General features: G+C 34.2%; 1 protein-coding gene across 3 annotated transcripts in view; it reads right to left on the bottom strand.

Moving 5' to 3' along the window:
• Positions 1–659: 659 nt before the first annotated feature.
• PHTF2 (putative homeodomain transcription factor 2) overlaps positions 660–22197 on the bottom strand; it is a 163849-nt gene continuing 142311 nt past the window's right edge. Inside the window, exons 11-18 of one of the 3 annotated variants that reach the window (XM_025380417.1) lie at positions 19495–19623; positions 17377–17649; positions 17020–17151; positions 14918–15004; positions 8405–8560; positions 6463–6558; positions 4192–4317; positions 660–3302 (exon numbers count right to left, since the gene is read on the bottom strand). In XM_025380417.1, coding sequence (XP_025236202.1) covers positions 3282–3302; positions 4192–4317; positions 6463–6558; positions 8405–8560; positions 14918–15004; positions 17020–17151; positions 17377–17649; positions 19495–19623 — 1020 coding nt within the window. In that variant the 3' untranslated portion in view covers positions 660–3281. The remainder of the gene's footprint in view (positions 3303–4191; positions 4318–6462; positions 6559–8404; positions 8561–14917; positions 15005–17019; positions 17152–17376; positions 17650–19494; positions 19624–22197) is intronic. The other 2 variants (XM_025380416.1, XM_025380418.1) reach the window with 2 other exon arrangements.

Raw genomic sequence — 22197 nt, forward strand, 5'->3', positions numbered from 1 at the left:
AAGCATTTGTGGTATCTTTTTGTATAGGCTTGGCAGAAAAAAGGTTGAGAATTATGTTCTAAGTGATATAGCAAACAATTAAGAGGTGCCAGTCATATTGCTATTTTGAAGTATGAAGGGAGATTCATTGAAAGAGCCATTTCTAAGCTTAAAGTAAGTTTGAAAGTGCATTTGAATTAATAGTCCTAGATTAATTTAATCCCAGTGAACACTTGGACCAATCAGATAACAGAAATACTAGAATGTTTAGCCATCCTCTGTTGATCATAATCTCTCATGCTGAATTCATGTGGTAAAATCATTTGTTTAAAAACACCACTGTCAGCTGGGTGCGGTGGCTCATGCCTATAAGCCCAGCACTTTGGGAGGCTGAGGCGGGTGGATAATGAGATCAGGAGTTTGAGACCAGTCTGGCCAACATAGAGAAACCCTGTCTCTACTAAAAATACAAAAAATTAGCTGGGTGTGGTGGTGGGCGCCTATAATCCCAGCCACTTGGGAGGCTGAGGCAGGAGAATGGCATGAACCTGGGAGGCGGAGGTTGCAGTGAGCCGAGATCATGCCATTGCACTCCAGCCTGGGTGACAGTGCGAGACTCCATCTCAAAAACAAACAAACAAACAAACAAACAAACAAAAAACAAAAATAAAAAAAAACACTATCTTTTCACAATGAGCTTTAATATTCCAGGCCACAGCCAGTTTGCTGTATTCAAAAACAAACAAGCAAACAAACATTAGTGATATCATTTTGGTGATGAAAAGCCTGTGTATGTATTATTTTTTCATGTTCTAAGAATCATAACAAAATCTAAAATGTTGGAAAGCTATAAAAAATTTATTTTCACTCCCCCCAAATCTAACTAAATTTTGTTAACTAAACACAAAATTATCATAGAAATGTATATGACCTGAAAATTGAAAAAAAAAAAAACACTGTCATAGAATGTTTTATTTTAAACTTGCTGTCAAACTTTCAAATACAACACATGTGGCAAAGAAACAACAGTTCACACACAACATCTGCCACAATTCTATCTTTGAACTGCCTTTTCTATAGTATGTGGTATGTTACAATTTCTTTCAACTTCTTACATTCATGGTATTCTTAAAGGCAGCAATGTCAATTTTTCTGCTTTGAAAATAGTTCAGTTAATGTTCTGAAATTGCTTAAAATGCCATTTTCCTTTTAGTATTCTACTGCTGCCCACACTGACATAATTCAACATATTATTAATAAACTGTTGAGAGGTATACTGTACTTAATAAATCAACTCCCAACTCTAAGTTAACCTCAATCTAAAACAAGCATTTTCTTAAACCAGTATACTCAGCTACTTTTCTCAAAAATATTTCCATTCTGAAATAAGATTTTTTTGTGAGATACAATAGTTTCATCTTTTATTCCTAACAGAACTCATGCCGTACTTTTTTTCTCAAAATATATTTGATATATTCTGTGCAAAATGTTAAGTTCTGTATAGGTATGTACCTTATTTTGAAAAAGTTTATAAAATATAATTCCTAAAAACAACCTCAACATTAGACAATACAGGAAGAAGAAACATCAGACAAAGCCTAAGTTTTCACATGAGAAACTAAGTATGTTCTTAAAGCTCCAGTAATACATTCCTTGAAAAAACTCAGAATGCACTTTGGTCATTATTAAACATATTTGAACATAGGCAAATCAAATGAAATGCTTTCTGTTGTTTTTCATAGCAAGAAAAAACATACTACACAATGAGGCTGAATTGAGGTTGATCAAAAGGAATGGTAAGAGCAAAGTGATACGACATGGCTCTGTTCTCCACACATTCCTGATTTTAAGATTATGATTTGGGGATTATAACTGCACCAATCAAACAAATTATTTACAATTAATCATTTTAAAGTTCTTAAAATATGGTAAAAATACGAGGATATTCCACATGATACACTTTGCACCAAGAAAATTCTAGATTGTTTCAAATGAATTTTTAGAAACCAGATGCCCAGTTTAAAAAAAATTGCAAAAACCATTTCATGTTTCATGTAATTCCTAAAATACTCGATTGTACAAATATAACAACTTAAAATCAAGGCCCAATGTAAGATACTATCATATTCGCCCGATTTACCTAATACACCAACATGATAAGTTCTCATTGGACACTTGGCAAATTATTCGTTGGGGAGGTTAAAAGCATCTAAAATAGCCCTTATATAATGGGGGTGGGGTAGGGATAATGCACCAGATAAGTTTAGAGGATAGAATTTGCAAGCTGAAGCTGTCTTTTCTGAAAATTTGGATATAGTTTTATAACTAGCAATTAGAGAAATATTTTATTGGTTCTTAGCCTTATTCTTAAGTTGTTCATTTGAGTGTGGTATGAATAGCCTGTACTAGAGTGTACCATGGGGAGAAAATTATTTACTTGAGTAAACATAATGTACTTTAGTAATATCAGTAGGCACTTCACTTGTGAGATGAGTATATACCTCACTCAAAAGGATACCATATCATGCCCTAGTACACTATAACAGATCCCATATAAAGATACGCATTAAAAGTAACAATTTTAAAAAGTGCACATTTTGAGCATGCACAGCTGGAGCTGTGCAAACAGCCCAGTGTTTCAAATAAATACAAGTATTACTAGTTAATTTTTATCAAAATATCTTACAGTATGGTAACCATTTACAATTATTGCTCTATTACAAGTTTTATCATCAAAGAGCACTTGTTGACCTGTTATATAATACCGTATATATTAATACTGAAGGGTGCTTAAACTGCAACTTAATCAGTTTGGATCCTGGCATTGTTCCAAAATAATTCAAGAGAAACCCTGACTGGATCTTGATTTACCGAAGAAAATGTTTTATGTGTATAGCTGAGTCCAATGCAATATTCCAAAGTTAAAGAATTTTTCCTCAAGTAAGGCAAGTTCACGGCATTGATGGAGAAACAGTGCTTAGCAATGGCTTCTATTTTCACAATTTGTTATTTTGCCAATATTTATGACCAATTACCAGGATCTCAAGTATCTGGATATCAGTTTCATCACCCTTTCAACAACTAAGTACATCAATGCTTAAAAATAAAATATAAAGACTAAAATAAATGTAAAAAAAGTGAACAAGTAAAATAAATATAAGAATTGCACAAGACAGTCTGATGTAAACACTTCAACTCCCCAGCTGAGACTCCTGAAGCAAAGAATCAGTGACAAGCTTTCAGGCAGCTTAGTCAGTACTCTTATTCTGGAAAAAAGGCTACATCTTCTTTTCTTTGAATTGTCATGATTTAATCTTCCACAGCTAAAAAAAAAAAAAAAATAGAAGTGGTGACAAGCCAGTTTTAATATCAAAGCTTAAATTATATATAGTAATACCATTTAAGAAGAACTAACCTTAAACACAAACAAAAATGTGAAAATCAGATTTCGATTGCTTTCTCTTGAGAAGTGGCTATATATATATATGTATATACAGAACTGGTTTAGTATGATTATCTTACATCTTCCTAACAGTTAGCTGTGCATATATTGGAAGATGTATGCATTGCTATATAAATAAATAATATAACTTTTGGCCAAAAACAGAAATAGGGCTTTTCTTTTTCTTTTTTATCATCTAAATTAAAGTTTTATTAGTAAAAATAAATACTTCTTGCTGGGCGTGGTGACTCACACCTGTAATCCCAGCACTCTGGGAGGCCAAGGTGGGTATATCGCTTGAGGTAAGGAGTTCGAGACCAGTCTGGCTAACATTGCAAAACCCTGTCTCTACCAAAAATACAAAAATCAGCCAGGCATGGTGGTGCACACCTGTAGTCCCAGCTACTCGGGAGGCTGACGCAGGAGAATTGCTTGAACCCGGGAGGCAGAGGTTGCAGTGAGCCAAGGTCGCGCAACTGCACACCAGCCTGGGCGACAGAGCAAGACTCCATCTCAAAATAAAAAATAAAAATAAAAACTTCTACTTATCCTACACAAGACTTCTATTTACAATAAATACTGTTCCAAGTTAGAAATTCCTGTCAGTATTATAAAACATAAATATATATAATTCTTTGAAATTAAATGTGAAATGTTCACTAATTGCAATCTTACCAAAATGACTGCATTACTGTGTATGTGAGGGTAAAATGGGTGCTACAAAAATGCAACAGGAAGCTAAAAAACAAAAAGTACTTGCAACCTCTTACCTTTAAATTAAATCCAAGCAAGTCACTGATAACACCAGAAACAGCTGACAGGATAACCACTTGGGTGATGTTATAAAGCAGCGGATTCATTGTAAGCCCATATAATCTGAAAGGACTGTCCAATTCCTAGCAGAAGAGAAAAAAAAGTCAGTCCCAGATTCAAAAAGAATTACTACGTAAGCTAATTCAGAACAATATACAATGAGAATTTTTAAAAAACACTTTCAAAAAAGTTACCAATTATGGATGCTTTTAGAAAGGATAAACTTGGTTAAACTTGAAACAAGTAAATTTTAATAATAGTTTTAATGGTTTTAAACAAAAAAGGAACATCCTTTAAAAGAACTCTGTGACTAAATTTGTAACTCCAATTTCTGTCCCTTAAGCTATTATAAGGAGGCTAGAGAACATTTTTTAATATAAGAACTAGACTAGAAACTGAAAGAGAACAATACCTTTTGGTAGAAGAATCAGAAATTGACCAAATTTTCTGATAAGATTATAACATGTAAAAACTCCTCTTTGAGTCAGTTCATTTTCAAATACATGGATTGATTAATTGGTTAATTCAAACATTTAAAGTTCTATTATATGCCAAGCCCTGTGCTAGGCTCTGGGAAGTTAAGATTCAGTCCCTGAGCTGAAGGACCTTACATTTAGTAGACATGCAACAAATAATTAAAATATGAAAGTCCCATTTCAAAGGTACATATAAAAAGCAAATAATGGGGCCATAGAGGAAGGTGCTCCTGAAACTTTGTGGATGGTGGGGAGTATACATTCTAAGACACATGAGAACATGACACATCTGAATGGCTACAGGTTGCTCAGCATTGTTAGGGCCCAAGTACAAGGAAGAAAGATCACTGGGCCAGCAATGTAGAAGAAAGACTAGGGAGCAATGAGACCAGAAGCAAGAATATCTATAAGGAGTTCAGTGTATCAAAAGCTTAAGTGAGAGACAAGGATCTCACATAGGGCAGTACTAATAGAGAAGGGATGAATTGGAAGATATTAAAAAGACTGAATCAGTGGACTTGAGAATTTCTTGGCTGTAAAGAGAGAGAGAAAGAAGGTACAATCTATGTTAAGTCCCAGATTTCTGACTAGAAATCTATGTAGTTTGACTAGAGGCTATGTATGATCAAAAAGAATCATACTATTATGCTTTGTTATTCTAGTCATTTTTATACTTTGCTCTGAGATTGTGGCTGCTCATTAAGTCTCACCTTTGTAGCCCCTTCCTACACAGTGCCTACACTCTGAAGATACCCAATATACATGTGTCAAGCAAACATACGACTACACAGTGGCTACACTCTGAAGATACCCAATATACATGTGTCAAGCAAACATAAAACTATTAATTCAAGATATTTTTCCCCATTGAGCATTTTGGTCAAAAATGGAATTTGCCTCTATTATCTTGTTCATTATTTAAATGTCACCATCTTCCTCAAGATAATTAAAGGGATTTGAAAATGAAAGCCATCTGTAATTGCTTTTTATTATCCCCCCACCCACTTCTTCTGAACCCTTCAATACTATGTGGTGCAGAGTCTATACCCAATTCACACCGTTTAGTTGACTGAAGAATTAACTGTAACTTTGAAACACAACTAATTTCATACCATCCTCTGAAAATATATAAATAACTGTAACAATTATATTCAATTGGTTATAGAAGTTGAAATTTTAAAAACTTTTTTCCTTTTAAGAACTAAAAACATAATGAATATTGTAAGCAGTGATAAAAAATGTTTTATTAAATTACCCCCAAAGAATTATTATGAGATAAAATACATCAAAATTGTATTCTTTTGTTACCAAAAATTAAATGTTTATGACATACATTTATTATGAAAATTAGGTATTATTACTTTTTAAGCTAACTCAGGCCAACCAGGCCAACCAGAAGACTGCTCTGAGAAACACAAAGTAAAAACCTTCCCAAGTTAACAACAAATTTTCTTTTCTGAAATCTATTTTAAGGTCTAGGAGGCATACATTTCCAAAGATGCCAACCTCTACAATACTCTAAACATAATATTAAGTATTAATATACAATTTCCAAAGAAATTATTTGGATTAGTTTGAGCACTTTTGCAATGAGAAGTAAAATATAAATTGTATGTATGTGCACAAGTATAACTTGGAAACAACTTGGATAATCATGAAAACCAAATATAAAGTAGTATCTATAAACAAAAAACAAAAATTATGTCAGAACAGCATATTTGACATTATAACCATTTTCAATTCTATTCTTACCTTTAGCAGTTTAGTAGCCAGTTTTAAAACATTATTCACTAGTGTCAGTTCCTCCTTTTTGTTAGGTTTTTTCTCCATTTTCAAGTAGAGGTTTATCTTTTATAAAAAGAATAGAAATGCTTAAAATTATAATAAATACACATTTTTAAAGGACTTGAAAGATATTCATTCAAGTATCTGGTTATCAAGATTATAGGCGATTTTAATACTCTTTATACTATACATTCCAAATTTCCTATACTTATTTTATAATAGGAAAATAATAACTGTTACTCAAACACTTTTCAAATGTAATCAAAAGCCAAAATAAAAAAGACTGGACAGCATTATTTAAAAGGTGAGACACTTTAGTATCACAGCCAAATCAACCTAAAAAATAAATAATAATTATAATAAATTAAATCAATGGTTTATTATTTCTTTCTTTCTTTTTCACTAGAGATGGGGTCTTGCTATGTTGCCTAGGCTGGTCTTGAACTCCTGGATTCAAGTGATCCTCCCATCTCAGCCTCCCAAAGTGTTGGGATTATAGACAGTCACAATGCCTTGCTGTTTTATGATTTATTTGAAAGTCACTAAAAAATATTTGTGTATTTGTATTATCTACTCTATGATAGACAATTCTGGGGTGTCCACAGTTCCTTTCTTTGAAAAATGCTCTAACCCCAAGCCAGTGGAAGAAGCAAGGCTAGGCAACTGTGCTTATCCCATTAGATCTCACCTTCACCCACAATCTGGCAGCCATCGCTGATTAGGCTGGAATGTACACCCAAACCAAAGCTATATATATATATATAGCTTTGGTAACAAAAGAATACAATTTTGATGTATTTATATATATATATATATATATATATATATATATACTGACTAGGTAAGACTAACATGATCTATCAGATATTGTAGGAACATAAACTGAAAAGTCAGTAAAAGTCTAAGCCAGAACTCATGCTAAACCAAACCAAAACCATGTGTAAACCAAAATTATAGGGTAGCAAGTCTACAGAAAGGCCACTGGAAGAAAGGTGAAGAGAAGGGCAGAAATGAGAAACCGTTAGCCTCAGAGTGAGTTGGAGGAAGTGGTTGATTTTGTCCAATTCCATAAGGCTCAAGTATACTATTTTTTTGAGTTGGAGTCTCACTCTGTTGCCCAGGCTGGAGTGCAGTGGCACAATCTCAGCTCACTGCAACCTCTGGGGTTCAAACGATTCTCCTGCCTTAGCCTAACAAGTAGCTGGGATTACAGGCACGCATCACCATACCTGGCTAATTTTTGTATTTTTTCACCTTGGGGTTTCACCTTGTTGGCCAGGCTGGTCTTGAACTCCTGACCTCAGGTAATCTGCCTGCCTTAGCCTCCCAAAGTGCTAGGATTACAGGTGTGTCACCGCGCCTGGCAGGCTCAAGTATACTTTCTTAGGGATCTTTATCTTTGTGGTTACTCTTCCGTTTGAGCTCATTTGACAGGTTTATTGATTCTTTAAAATCAAACTATCCCTAACTAAAATATTCATGGGAATAAGCTTCTTTACAAAATTCCTATAAAATGGCAAGAGGAAAATATTTAACAAATTCATACAAAATAAAATTAACCAATTATGCTTTATTCTTTCTACTGAGTAAAAATGATACTTACTCAAATGCGGCTCTGCTACACTGCAAAGCAAACATGTCCCATTCATAGTTTAAAATACATTAATTTATTAAGTGGTACTTCCTTCTTGTCAAATAAAAATGGGACATTAAAAAAGGAGATTGGATTTGAAATATGAATCAAGGCAGGAACACTGAAGAAAGGCTTGTGTCCTATTAAATTTTACGTTTTGCTTTATAGCACAAATGACCTTAATCAAATAAAACACATTCTTGAAAAACGTAAAGGAAATGAAAACATTTTAACTTATAGACATTAATTTATAGCATAATCAGCATGCACACTCACCTGTTCAGTAAGTAATATTGAGGTATTGCTATATTTTTTACTTGTTTCTGATCCAAGGGTAACAAATCTTAGCAGAAAAAGTGTTAATGAGATGCACCAGATTACCAGTTCCCAATTGTAGTGACAATCAAGGAAGATCTCGTGTACATGAAGTAGCTAAAAGTATGAAAAAGGTAACATAAAGCAGCAATGTGATTCAAACAATTTCTTTTTAAAAGAAATAAACATTTAATTCATAGATAGTTCATAAATTTAGTATTACATTTTAGAAACAGTCTACATTAATTATGAAATATTTTAAGCACATCAAAAATATAGAGTATAATGTAATTAATATCCATGGGGCCTCTACCCAGTTTTGTCAAATCTTAATATTTTGCAACATCTCTTTCTGATTAAAAAATATTAGATTCAGTTGAAATCACCTTAAACTTTTCCTTGATTCTCATTTTTCTTCCCCTTCCCACCCCAGAAGTAATGAATTTTATGTTTATCTTTTCCATAATTGTTTTTATTGTTTAGCTACATATACATCCTTAAACTATATTATTTTTTGTATATTTTAAAATTTATTTTCCAAGCACTTGGGAGTTGGGAAAAATAAAGAAAAAAAATTTATATGTTACCACATTATCCACATCATTCTTTAATTTACTTTTTATTCCACTGAATTTTGTTTTCAAGGCTGATTCAGGATGACAGACTTAGCTCTAAATTTGTTCATTCTAACTCCTATGTTAAAGTAAAAAAATCAGCCACGATTTATTGGCCAGTAAAACAATCAGCCACAACTTATTGGTCAACCCTATCATTAATATTTTGTTGCCAATTTCCATTATTACAAGCAATGCTGCAATACACATTCTTGTATGTGTTTCCTTGTATGCACATGCAACTTTCTCTAGAAGTTATCTGGGAGTCAAATCACTGGGTTCTTGGATATTACATCTTCAACTTTATTAGATATTGTAAGTTTGTCTCTGAAATAGTTGCCCCAATTTATACTCTCAGCAGTGTATCAGAGTTCCCTTTGCCATCATTTTCATTCATACTTGTTATTATCTAACTTCCTAATATCTGCCAATCTGATGGGTGTGAAGTGTTCTCTCATTGCCTTAATTTTACTCTTCCTGATATTTAGGGAGGATGAGTATGTTTCATATGCTTATTGATAACTGAATTTCCTCCTCTGTGAGTTATCTTTTTATATTCTACATCTACATTTTTTCTAGTATGTTGTCTGTTTTTCCTATTGATTTGTAGAAGTTATGTCTATAATGTGACTACCAATGCTATTTAAGTCATTTTGCCACTATCTTTCCCAGACTCTGGTTTGTCGTTTATGGTGTCTTTGCAGGACACGAAATTTTAATTTTTATTTGTGATCATATTAAAAATTTTGTTTTTCACATTTAGATCTTTAATCCACCTAGAATTTATTTTTATGTATGGCATGAAGTCATTTTGCTCCATTTGTACTTCATATTTCCATTATGTAAAGCCTTCCTGCATTGATATACAGGAATGATATACAGATATGCCATCTGATCATATATTAGGTTTCTACATGTATATGGCTATGTACAACTCTATTTCATCCCATTGGTCATTCTATACCTGGGCAAAAATCATAGTCTTTCTGTAATTTTAAAATAAGTCTCTCATCTGAAGGTTCTAAGAGAAATTTAAAAAAGAAAAACAAAAAGAAAAAACAAAATAAGTCTTCATATTTCTGGTACAGCAACTTGTTCTTCAAAATTATCTGGACTACTCTTGTCTTTCTGTGCTTCCAGATGAGTTTTAGGGAGCTTGATGAGTTACTTATTTTTTAAAATAAAGCATTCTGTTTAATTACATGGGATTCCAACAATTCCCCCAGGAGAATCAGTATGAAATTGAACCTTCCCAACTATTAACATTGTGACTAACATTGTATACCTTCTTTTTTAAATTTTTTTTGAGACTGAGTGTCACTCTGTTGCCCAGGATGGAGTGCAGTGGCGTGATCTTGGCTCACTGCAACCTCCGCCTCCCAAGTTCAAGTGATTCTCCTGCCTCCTCAGCTTCCCAAGTAGCTGGGATTACAGGCATGCGCCACCGCGTCTGGCTATTTTTTTCAGTAGAGGTGGGGTTTTGCCATGGTGGCCAGGCTGGTCTTGAACTCCTGATCTCAGGTGATCCGCCCACCTAGGCCTCCCAAAGTGCTGGATTATAGGCATGAGTCACCGCGCTCAGCCTCATTGTGTACCTTCTTTTATAATTTTCAGTAAAGTTTTATCCTATTTCTCCATAACGTCCTACGTATCTTTTGTTAGAATTATTCTTGTGAATCTTTTTTGTTGTTGTTGTTGCTATTGGAAATGACATATGTGTTTTGCTGTTGTTTTTAAAGACAGGGTCTCACTGTTACTCCAGGCTGGAGTACAGTGGCACAATCATGGCTCACTGCAGCCTTGACCTCCCAGGCTCAGGTGATCTTCTCGCCCCAGCTTCCCAAGTAGCTGGGATCACAGGCATGTGTCACCACATCTGGCTAATTTTTGTATTTTTTTTTTTTTTTTTTTAGGAGACCAGGTCTTACTATGTTGCCCAGGCTGGTTTTGAACTCCTGGGCTCAAGGGATCCATCCACTTTGGCCTTCCAAAGTGCTAAGATTATAACCATGAGTCACTGTGCCTGGCCAGTATTTATAGTTTTCAATTATCTATTTCTGTATATAGCAGATGTCAACAAATTATGGTCCATTGACCAAATCTAGCTTTAGGCCTCTGTCTGGCCCCAGAGCTAAAAGTAATTTTTATATTATTTCAAAGGAAGAAGAGAAAGAGGAATTAGAAGAAAAAGAATATATTTCAGAGACTGCAGGTGTCAGGCAAAAGTCTAAAATATTTATCTGGCCCTTTACAGAGGAAGTTTGCTGATCTCTGGTTTATAGAAACAAAATTAATTTTTAAAATGCTGTTGCATCTATTTTTGTTAATCTTGATATAACAAATATATTTTAAATAATGTGTCTGTAAAGTCACTTGGATATTCTATATAAGCAATCATATAGTCTATGATTTTTTTCCCCAAACTTTAGACCACTTTTTTCCCCCATCTTTGCTGATTAATATCCTCCATCAAATGCAGACTAGAAGTGGTAAAGCAAGTAACTTTGTCTTATTCCCAATTTTAAAGTAAATAACTCTTAAGGTGATATCATTATGTATAATGCTTACTCCAAATTTTAAAAGATATACTTTATCGGATTAAGGACAATACTTCCTAGTCCTTGTATTATGAATGTCCACTGAAAATTTACAAATTGTTTTCTGCATCTATTGATATGATTGCCTATTTTCTGCCTTTAATCAGCTTGAATTGCATTAATGGATTTTCTAAAGTTGAAATCTGCATTCCAGGGACAATCTTAGTCATGGCCTATTTATTGTAATTCACATTCTGGCTTCATCTTCTTAGTATTTTGTTGAAGAATTTTGTATCTAATAAATGAAACCAGCTCAGTTTCCCATTTTCATACTAGTCATGGCCTATTTATTGTAATTCACATTCTGGCTTCATCTTCTTAGTATTCTGTTGAAGAATTTTGTATCTAATAAATGAAACCAGCTCAGTTTCCCACTTTCATACTAGCTCTATGGTACTGGCATCAAGGTTATACTAGCCTCATAAAAGGAGCTGAAGAATATCCCCTTTGTCTATTGACTAGATCTTTTGTGTAAGTTTAGTATTATCTATTTAAATATTTGACAAAATTCATCAGTAAAACCATACGGGATTTTTGTTGGTGGCATATTTTAAACTACTAAAATTTTAAACTACTTACCGCTACAAATCTCTTCAGATTTTCAATTACTTTTTGAGTCCATTTTAATAGATTATGTATTTCTATAAAATTGTCCACTTATGTCTTCAACTTTAATGATATAAAGCACTTCATACTAGTATCTTTAAAAAATTCTCAATTGTGCCAGTATTAAATTGTTTACAGTTTAATAGTGTGCTTTTTCTTTCAAAGAATGTATTATTTGTATGTTTTAAAATCTCCAAATACATAAGATTTTTTTTTGTTGCTATCACTCTTTTCTACTTTGACTATATGACAGCTAGATATTGTGGTCTGTATAGTATCAGACATTTGGATTAGTTTTTACTTTATTGCCTAATACATGGGAAAGTTTTATAAACATCCTTGTGCCTGAAAAAAAAGTCATCAACTCGGAAAAATTCTTAGCCATTCTCTCTCCAAATGTTGTTTTTCAGCATTCTTTCTTCCTGGAATTATTTATTTATTTTTTTTGAGACAGTCTCGCTCTGTTGCCCAGGCTGAAGTACAGTGGCACAACCTCGGCTCACTGCAACTTCTGCCTCCCCAGTTCAAGTGATTCTCCTGCCTCAGCTTCCCCAGTGCTGGGATTACAGGCGTGAGCCACAATGCCCGATTAATTTTGTATTTTCAGTAGAGAGAGGTTTCATCATACTGGCCAGACTGGTCGCGAACTCCTGACCTCAAGTGTTCTGCCTGCCTCGGCCTCCCAAAATGCTAGGATTACAGGTGTGGGCCACCACACCCAGCCTCCTCCTGGAATTCTTATTAGACATATGTTGGATCTCCCACGAAGTCTCAATATCCACTTGACATTTTCTGTCTCTTTATCTCTGTCCTGTATCTTAGTCATTGCTTTCATTTCCCAGTTCACTATGTCTTTAGCTGTCTTTAATTTGCTATTTATTCTGTTCATTGTGTTTTAAAAGTCAATGACTTTGTTCCCGCAGTGAAAAGCAAAAAACAAAAGTCAAAAGTCATTAACTGTATTTTTCATTTCTCTGAAGTTCTTTTTCAAACTTATCTGTTCTCTTTTCACAGTGTTATCTATGTCTTTCATCACTATAAACAAATTTAGTTTCCACCTGATCAAACTGAAATAGCTGGAGACCTAATCCTGCTATTGGTTTATCTGCTGACTCCTTCATGTTACACTGTTTCTTCCTATGTTTTGATATCAGAAGGAGCTTTATCTGTGGATCCCATGAGGTCTAGGCTGAAGTCGCATGCCCCCAAACAGCCTTGGTTTTGCTTCTGTCAGGTATCCAGGGGCCTAGGACCACTTTTTATATTAACTTCTTGACATGAGGGTTACAGGACAAGATGTATAATGTCAATCTGAACCCTAAACCTGTAGTAAGGGCAAAGTTATATATTCTTAGAAGAGACTTTTCCCCCATCCTTGTCATCCAGAGTCAGATAAGTTTCCTTCTTGTCTTCTAGTGCTGGTGAGCAGACTGTTTTTCTTATCCAACTTTTCACGGAGGCTGTAGATCTTGGACTTCATGGTGTGAGTAGGGAGGTATTACAGGTCAAGGCCTCATCTCCTGTCCTACGTGGGCATAAAATTTCAAGTCTCTGGGATACAATACTAAGACTGGCAGTGTACCTCATTCTCTTATTCTCACGCTGCCATAGCATTAATGCTTATTCTTAAATGCTCTGGTTTTCAATTTTGTCTTCATTTTTGGCCCTTTATTATCTTATGAACTTAGATATATATACACAATATGTACATTCAAAAGCTGAGGGTTTCCCCCAGCATTGTTTGATGTTTTGTTTGTTTGTTTTTGGAGACAGAGTCTCGCTCTATCCCCCAGGCTGGAGTGCAGTGATGCAATCTCCGCCTTCCGTGTTCAAGCGATTCTCATGCCTCAGCCTCCTGAATAGCTGGGATTACAGGCGCCTACCACCATGCCTGGCTAACTTTTGTATTTTTAACAGAGATGAGGTTTCACCATGTTGGTCGGGCTAGTCTCAAACTCCTGACCTCAGGTGATCCGCACTCCTTGGCCTCCCGAAGTGCTGGGATTACAGGTGTGAACCACTGTGCCCAGCCTGTTTTATGTTTTAAAGTAGAAGAATTTTCAGATAAGCTAGTACCTCATACTACTTGGAATGGAAGTTTGCATATGTTTTATTATTTTTGTTTTTAAAATTTTAATACTTTTAAACTTATTTTTTAATATTACATGGCCCATGACACAACCCTCAGGAGACCCTGAGGACATGTTCCCCTGCATTATAGCAGTGCATATCCTGAGATACTTTTGTACTCCCTAAGTAATCTGGGTCACTAAAAATTCTTTTTCAGAGTATGCAGCAGTTAAGTAACAGTAACTATTCAGATATAAGAAATAAAAGAGTAGTAAACATGAATAAATCGGACATTCCTGGGACAATTTCATAACTCATATGTTTCTTCTGGGAAGTAAAGATAATGAGAAGGATTCTAGGCAAAAATTAATCTGTGTTCTTTCAACAGACATTTGAGCATATATGTTCACTGTTCATGGCACAGAGATAAGATACACTTGTTTATTCTACCAAAAAAATAAACTGCAAAAAGATAACTTCAAAACTTACTTTTCTAACTAGGCTTACTTATATTATTATTTATTTATTAATCTGAAAGTTAATATTTATATATCTGGTTAATTTCTACATGGAGCGAGTTAACTCACCTGGGCACAACAGATAAAGACAACTGAGATAGTCAATAAGAAAGCAGATGAAACTATTACATCAACTGAACGCTGAGGACCTCGACGCTGCAGGGTGTGGGTGGGAGAAAAGGAAACATTTTAAAATATATTTACTAATTAGCAGATAATTTCCATGGTTTCAATAAAGGTGTCGACTCATCACCATGAGTTGATCATAGCCCACAATGTTGAATATACCTAATTTGTTAGGCAAATTTTAATGATAAAGTGTTATGATTTCCTGAGGATTTGCAACAGAGTTAAAAGGTATCTATATCTATATAGCATAAAATTATTGGTATAACTTTCAAATACTTCATTTTGTCAAACATAAGTCATTTATTCAATAAATATTTCTTAAGCACCTGCTTAGAACTAGATACTGTGCTGGGTGCTAGAAATACAACAGAGGACAACACATGGTCCCTCTACCTTCACAGGAACTAGGAGGGGAGTGAGACATCAAGCTCATAATCACAGATATATGTGATAAATTGTGATGAGTGCTAAAAGGGAAAGACATAGGATGCTTCGAGATACTTGGCAGGGAGACTTCATTTAGATTTGAGGGTTAGGAGTGTGGGCCTGGGAAGATCTCCAGATTAAGGGGGAGGGGCAGGGGCATGACGGCACACAGCAGTGTTCTAGGTAGAAGGAAGGGCATATGCAAGAACATAAAGCAGGACAGATCACAGCTCATGTAAAGAACCGAAGCAGTCTGACATGGCTGGAATGTAGTGGACTAGGAAGGAGAGTGTTTCAAAATGAAACAAAAGACAGGTGAATAAGGGAGAACTTAGATCATAAACGGCATTATAAACCTTGTTAAGATTTTGTGCTTTATCTTAAGAGCAATGGAGAACCTCCAAGAAGTTTTAAGAATATAGGGCCAAATATACATTTTTAAAAGATCACTGGTGGCAGACTGAAGAAAGGAATGAAAGGAAGAAATGTGAATGCTAGAATGCCAGGTAAGAGGTAACTGTAGTAGCACAAGGCAGAAGATGATTGATGGTTTCAATGAGGGTGGTAGAAATGGAACAAAGAGAAGCAAATGGATTCAAGATATATTTTGGGAGCAGAAAAGATAGGAATTGGTGATAAATTAGATACTAGAGATTAAACAAGGATAATTCCTAGGTCTGGGCTTTCATGTTTCCCTCACTGAAGTATAAGCTTAGGTATGACGGTAGGGGCTTTCATCTCATCAACAGTGAATGGCACACGGTTAACATAAATAAGTGTTTACTGAATAAAATAATCAATGTACAAAAGAATGTAACACCTGCTTAGGGTTGATAATGGGGGAAATTTTGGATGAATTCAAGCAACAAAGATCAGATTCATCCCTCCATACAACAGATATGTCATAGGAAAAAAATATCCATGCCAATTTGCAGCAGTGACACTAAGTGGACTAAATTTAATAAGTTAAATTAATAAACAGAACAATTAATTTTTTAAATATAAGAGTAGATAAATAGGGCAAACTTTTTTTTTACTTCTTTCATTATTATTTCAAAATATAAAGCATTAAAGATCTAGGTATGTCAGAGGATAATTGGTCTTTAGGTCAACTTTACCAAGATATAGACAGTGCTGTGAATAAATATCATTGAACTTGCATGATTACTCCATATATGACATTCTACTGTTACTTAATGCAATAAGCAATCCTCAGGAAAAAAAGCGTTTTCCTAAAACCAATTTAGATGTTTCCCTCTTCCCTCCAGAGTTTTTACATCATACTTCCACAACTAGGACAATTATTTAAAAGTTTAAAGGAAAACAATGACATGAAAAGAATGACACTGAATTGCAAACTAGTATTTTAAAATAGTAATAGGTCCCTTCTGTGAGGAAACTCATTGGTTAGTTTTTTTAAAAATTCTTTTCTAAGTAATGGGCTCCCTCTGCTGGCTTGTGACAACCAGGCAAGTAGAAACAAAATCTCTAATTCAGCTTTTGAATGAGTAAAAGCTGGTTACTATACATCTAGAGAGAAATATATATTGATAAAGAAACTGGAACTATCAGAAAGGGCCAGCATGTTAAAACTACTTTTATCACTCCCATTCTACCTTAAGATAGGAACGGAGAGATAGCCACATTTTTATATTCTGTACTTTCTTCAACCGGAAATGAGGAACCTCAGATTTTCGAGCCCTCCTTGCAGATGTTAAATGTCCAAAGAGTTTTGCAAAAAGTAATCGCTAAAAAAGATTAAGATGAGGATTAATTTTCAAGTAGATTACCACAGAAAAACAAAAATCAACAAAATATGAATTGTTAAGATTTTATTTGGTTAGGTACTATAAAAGCAAAATAGAAAAATAATTAGGTAAAAATGACAATGAAATAATAAAGTATTTCAGGAATACTTTTAATATTATGAAAACGATAAAATATTCTTATTCAGAAGTCTACATTATACCTACCTGTTTATAAGTTCTTTCTGCTACACAGAGCAAAAAGAAGAAAATCCACACAAGAGACACGCGAACCACAAAACTTATTATAACCATAGAAAGAACTATGACATCTTCATTAGAACCAAATGCAATCACATAAAGTTCTGAAGCAGAATGTGCTGTGAGTTGCTCCAAGTCTGTAGCTTGAGAGAGTCGGAAAACAAATGGAGTTAAACCCAGTATGAGAGAGATTGCATTTCCAAAAATCTGGTATCCTATTCCTGGTATATGGCTGTTCACCTTGAGGAAGCCAGGGGAAGAGAGAGAAAAGAAAAATAAAATTATACCATAAATGTTATCTACAGTAAAATTATTTATAGCAATATGAAATAATTTGTTAAAATATATTCATTTTAATATGAGTAATTTGAATCCCATTCAAGTTTGAGAGCCTACTACACATAAAATGACATTAATTCTTCAGATCTTAAAAACAATTCATTATCAGATCTCTAATTCACTAAGTAGATGGCGAAAGGATTGACTGTCTTATCTAGATCTTGAAAAAAAAATTTATGTATTTCATTATTTCAAGTTAGAAATATTCACAAATACTGTAATATTAAAGAGAATGAGATCTCATATCCACTTAAATTCAGTTCATTAAAGAAAAAAACTCAGCATTACACTTATTTCATACATTCGTACCTCAGGGTTTTTTCTTTTCTTTTTTTTTTTTTTCCCAGACACAGGGTCTCACTGTGTTGCCCAGGCTGGAGTGCAGTGGCGCAATCATGGGCTCAAGTGATCCCCCCAACTCAGCATTCGTAGTAGCTGGGACTATAGGTATACACCACAGGCCCCAGCTAATTTTTTGGGTTTTGTAGAGATGTAGAGACAGGGTTTCACTATGTTGCTCAGGCTGGTCTTTAATTACTGGGCTGAAGCGATAATCCCTCCTCTAGCTCCCAAAGTGTTGAGATTACAGGCATAAGCCAACATGCCCAGCCACTTATGTTTCTCTTTGAATAGTCCAATATATAAATAAGTGTCTCCTTAAACTCTAGAAGCATTTTAGAAGAGAGATGATAGAAGGAAGAAGAAATTAAACAGAAGGGAAAAAGATGAAGGGATTATTAAAAATAAAAAATAAAAAAAAGGAAATTAGGTAATGGGACAATGTAAGAGTTTCCAATATGCTAGACTGGCAGAACTAAAAGGGATCTTAACTATCATGTAGCCAACTTTTTATATTATACATTAGATAAATGAGACTATTGTAAATTAAGTGATCTGCCAATTCACAGGTAATTAAGTTACAGAGCACAAACTAGATCCAAGATTCCAGAGACTTCCCAGTCAACTGCTTTTAATTGCTCATACTGAGATATGTATGAGCAATATCTCAGTATGATATTGGGAGTTTTATCAATTTCTAGACCCAGTTACTTTCATTCCTGTCTTACATAAAGTGTGGAGAAGAGTTCTAGCATAATAATGCACTAAAGAAATTTAGAAATTGCAAGTTAAAAACAAGTCCAGAGAAATCAACATATTTTAAAAATCAGCAATTATCTGAAAAAAGAAATAATAGAAAATAAAATTTAAATCCACAGTATTTGGATCAGATTTCTTTGAACTACTCAAGACTTTTACCGCTACCTGAGTTACTTCTATATATTTAAGCAGGCAAGCAAGTATGAATGCAAATTTACTAGTTTGATTTTTTCATGTTTTAAGTCCTATTAAACAAATGAACCAGTAAGAATGATACAGAAACATACACCTTTTTAATTATTTTATTTTTAAAGTTTTTGTAACAACAATCTCTAGACCAAAGAAAAGTCTTTATTAATACCTGTATATATCTACAAGCTCCTGAATTTCAAAAGAATGAATAACATAAAAGTAGATTGTATCATCTGTTCTAGGTCAGATAAGTGAAAACACTAGAAGATGAGAGCGGTTTGGTGACAAATCACTGTTTAAATCACAGACAGAAACAAATATACACATATAACTCTTTTTTCAGGGTGAAGAAATGAGGTCAGTAGATTACTAGTATAACATTCCAGTAATTATCTAATATACAGATAATCACTAAGTCTTACCCTTGAACTACAAGAATAAAATTTAAAAACTCACTCTGTTCATTATCATTCCACTGATTTCAAGTACAGACATGTCTGCTTTCTTACAATCATTACCTTCCCATACTATAGCACTTATTTTTTCTAATCCTGGGTGGGAACTATGGAGCCAGGGCAAATGACTCTATAAAAAAAAAAAAAAAAGTAAATATATGATCACATTTAACAAATAAAATGTTTGTATATAAAGTTGTATATATATCTCTATATACACATACAATTTTAATGACACTAAAAATAAAAATTGGTGAATACATTTATCATGTTTTATAAATGAGATATGTAGATCTGTGCATAGCTAATATATTTATACACACAACTCTAAAACACTAAAATTCTATCTTAAAATTAGCATATACACTGAACAGATATCATAAGAAGTTACACGACTGTACAAGTTCAGAATTTTCTGTAACAAGTATTAGTCAACATATGTTCAAAAATACACTAAAACATGTCAGCAAAGTATTTAGTTGTCAATCAGTCTACATAGTTGCAATATACTAATGCTAAAAGACAAATGGATATCAACTTGTTCATAGTAATCATTGTTCAACTTATGATCATTCATTAAAAAAGAATATGACAGCCGAGATTTGAATCTCTCTGAAAGACTACATAGTGCTACAGTCTTATCCCGAAAAAGAATCTTCCTTATATACTTAATGTTTAATATCTGATTTAGTTACTTTTCTGATATTTTAATCCAGCATTTCTCCAAAGGACCAGTCTAACTTTTTGTTTTTTTCAGATAGAGCAAATATTACAAACTGAAGCACTCAGCCTCCTGAGTAGCTCGGACTACAGGCATGTGCCACCACACCTGGCCAAGTTTTTTATTTTTAGTAGAGACGGGGTTTCACCATGTTGGCCAGGCTGGTCTCTAACTCCTGACCTCAGGTGATCCACTGGCCTCTACCTCCCAAAGTGCTGGGATTACAGGTGTGAACCACTGCACCCAGCCCCAAAGTAGAACAGTTAATGATGGCAACAAGATTAATGAAACACTAAACCTTTATATAATCAGACTTCAAGAGGAGAAGTAACACTAAAAGATTAAACCCAGATAGAGATGAGTTTGCTTGTTTATATTGCAGTATTTCTAGCATATTTTAAAGGACTCATATACTTCCTACATTTTGTTTTTTGAGATGGAGTCTTGCTCTGTTACCCAGGCTGGAGTGCAATGACGTGATCTCACCTCACGGCAACCTCCACCTCCCGGGTTCAAGTGATTCTCCTGCCTCTGCTATAGCTGGGACTATAGGCGCCTACCACCACGCCCGGCTAATTTTGTAATTTTTGTAGAGATGGGGTTTCACCATGTTGACCAGGTTGGTCTCGAACTCCTGACCTCGTGATCTGCCCACCTCAGCTTCTCAAAGCGCTGGGATTACAGGAGTGAGCCACAGTGCCTGGCCACTTCCCACATTTTTAAAAAACGATAGTTTTGGCATTCGTAGCAACCTCAAATTTTATAAAATATTTAGTTAAATATAACTTCTAACAACGAACAGAAGAATCTACTCTAGGTACACTTATTCTTTAGAGGACAAAAATGTGATTAAAATATGGTAAAAAAACAGTTTCTTGTAAACTTTTAACACTTTCCTCTGGGGGACTAAAGTTGCATTGATTAATTTCAACTAAAGTTGAATAATAATAATTCAATGATGTAAAAAAACAGAGGTGGGAAATTTTTATCTTTTCCAGAGATAAGGGATTTTAATATACTTTAACTTTCATGATATACATTTCACTACTTGAGGTCCTGAAGAGTGCTAAGATACTAGTTATTAACTACCAACTTAATTTCTCAAATGTTATTTCCTCATTTATCTCCAAACAAAATATTCTGTTTTGGGAAAGAAATAATCTGTACCAAAATATATATCAAACTTTCTCTAGAAATTTTGTAATTGTTAAGCATAATGGAACCAAAAAGCCAGAAACAAGAAATGCAAGAAGCTAGAAGGAAAGAAGCTTGAGAGCCAACAGATTTCAACCACTGATTTACAGACTTTTTTAAACTCTCAGTCTGGAATAGTGAATTAACGTCTTCCTAATTACATGAAGAAAGGAATATATCAATACCAAGAAAGCCCATCTAGAGACAGAAATAGGAAATCAGGACATTCTCATCGTCCTTCCAAAAGCACTCCTTTTACATCTAGCTACCTTGCCGATTACTCTATCCAGCATCTGATATCACAATATTTCTAGAAAGCCTAAAGGCAAAAGAGAAGACAACAACTAGAAACTGGTGAATTTTAAAAGAGTTAATTACATGTTCAATGTTGTGTTTAGAAACTTGAAAAAATAAATTGAAAAGACTGCTATACTTCTCTCTTTCTCTCTCTGTCTCTCTCTATGTGTGTGTCGGTGTGAAATGTACATTGAAAAACAGTCTTGTTGAATCATGTCTGCAGTGTGGAGAATAGCATCACATGAAATACTTTTTTAAAAGATTCAGGGAAAACATCAGAGCAAATAATTTCATTTTATAATTTTATCACATAGGTTACTCTAAATATATTTTCGTTTTTCTTTTTCTTTTCTTTCTTTCTTTTTTTTTTTTTTTTTTGAGACTGTGTCGCACTCTACCACCCAGGCTGGAGTGCAGTTCTTGGCTCACTGAAACCTTCACCTCCCGGGTTCAAGCAGTGCTCGTGCCTCAGCCTCCTGAGCAGCTGGGATT

This window comes from Theropithecus gelada, chromosome 3, assembly GCF_003255815.1.
Source record: "Theropithecus gelada isolate Dixy chromosome 3, Tgel_1.0, whole genome shotgun sequence".
NCBI classification, from domain to species: domain Eukaryota; kingdom Metazoa; phylum Chordata; class Mammalia; order Primates; family Cercopithecidae; genus Theropithecus; species Theropithecus gelada.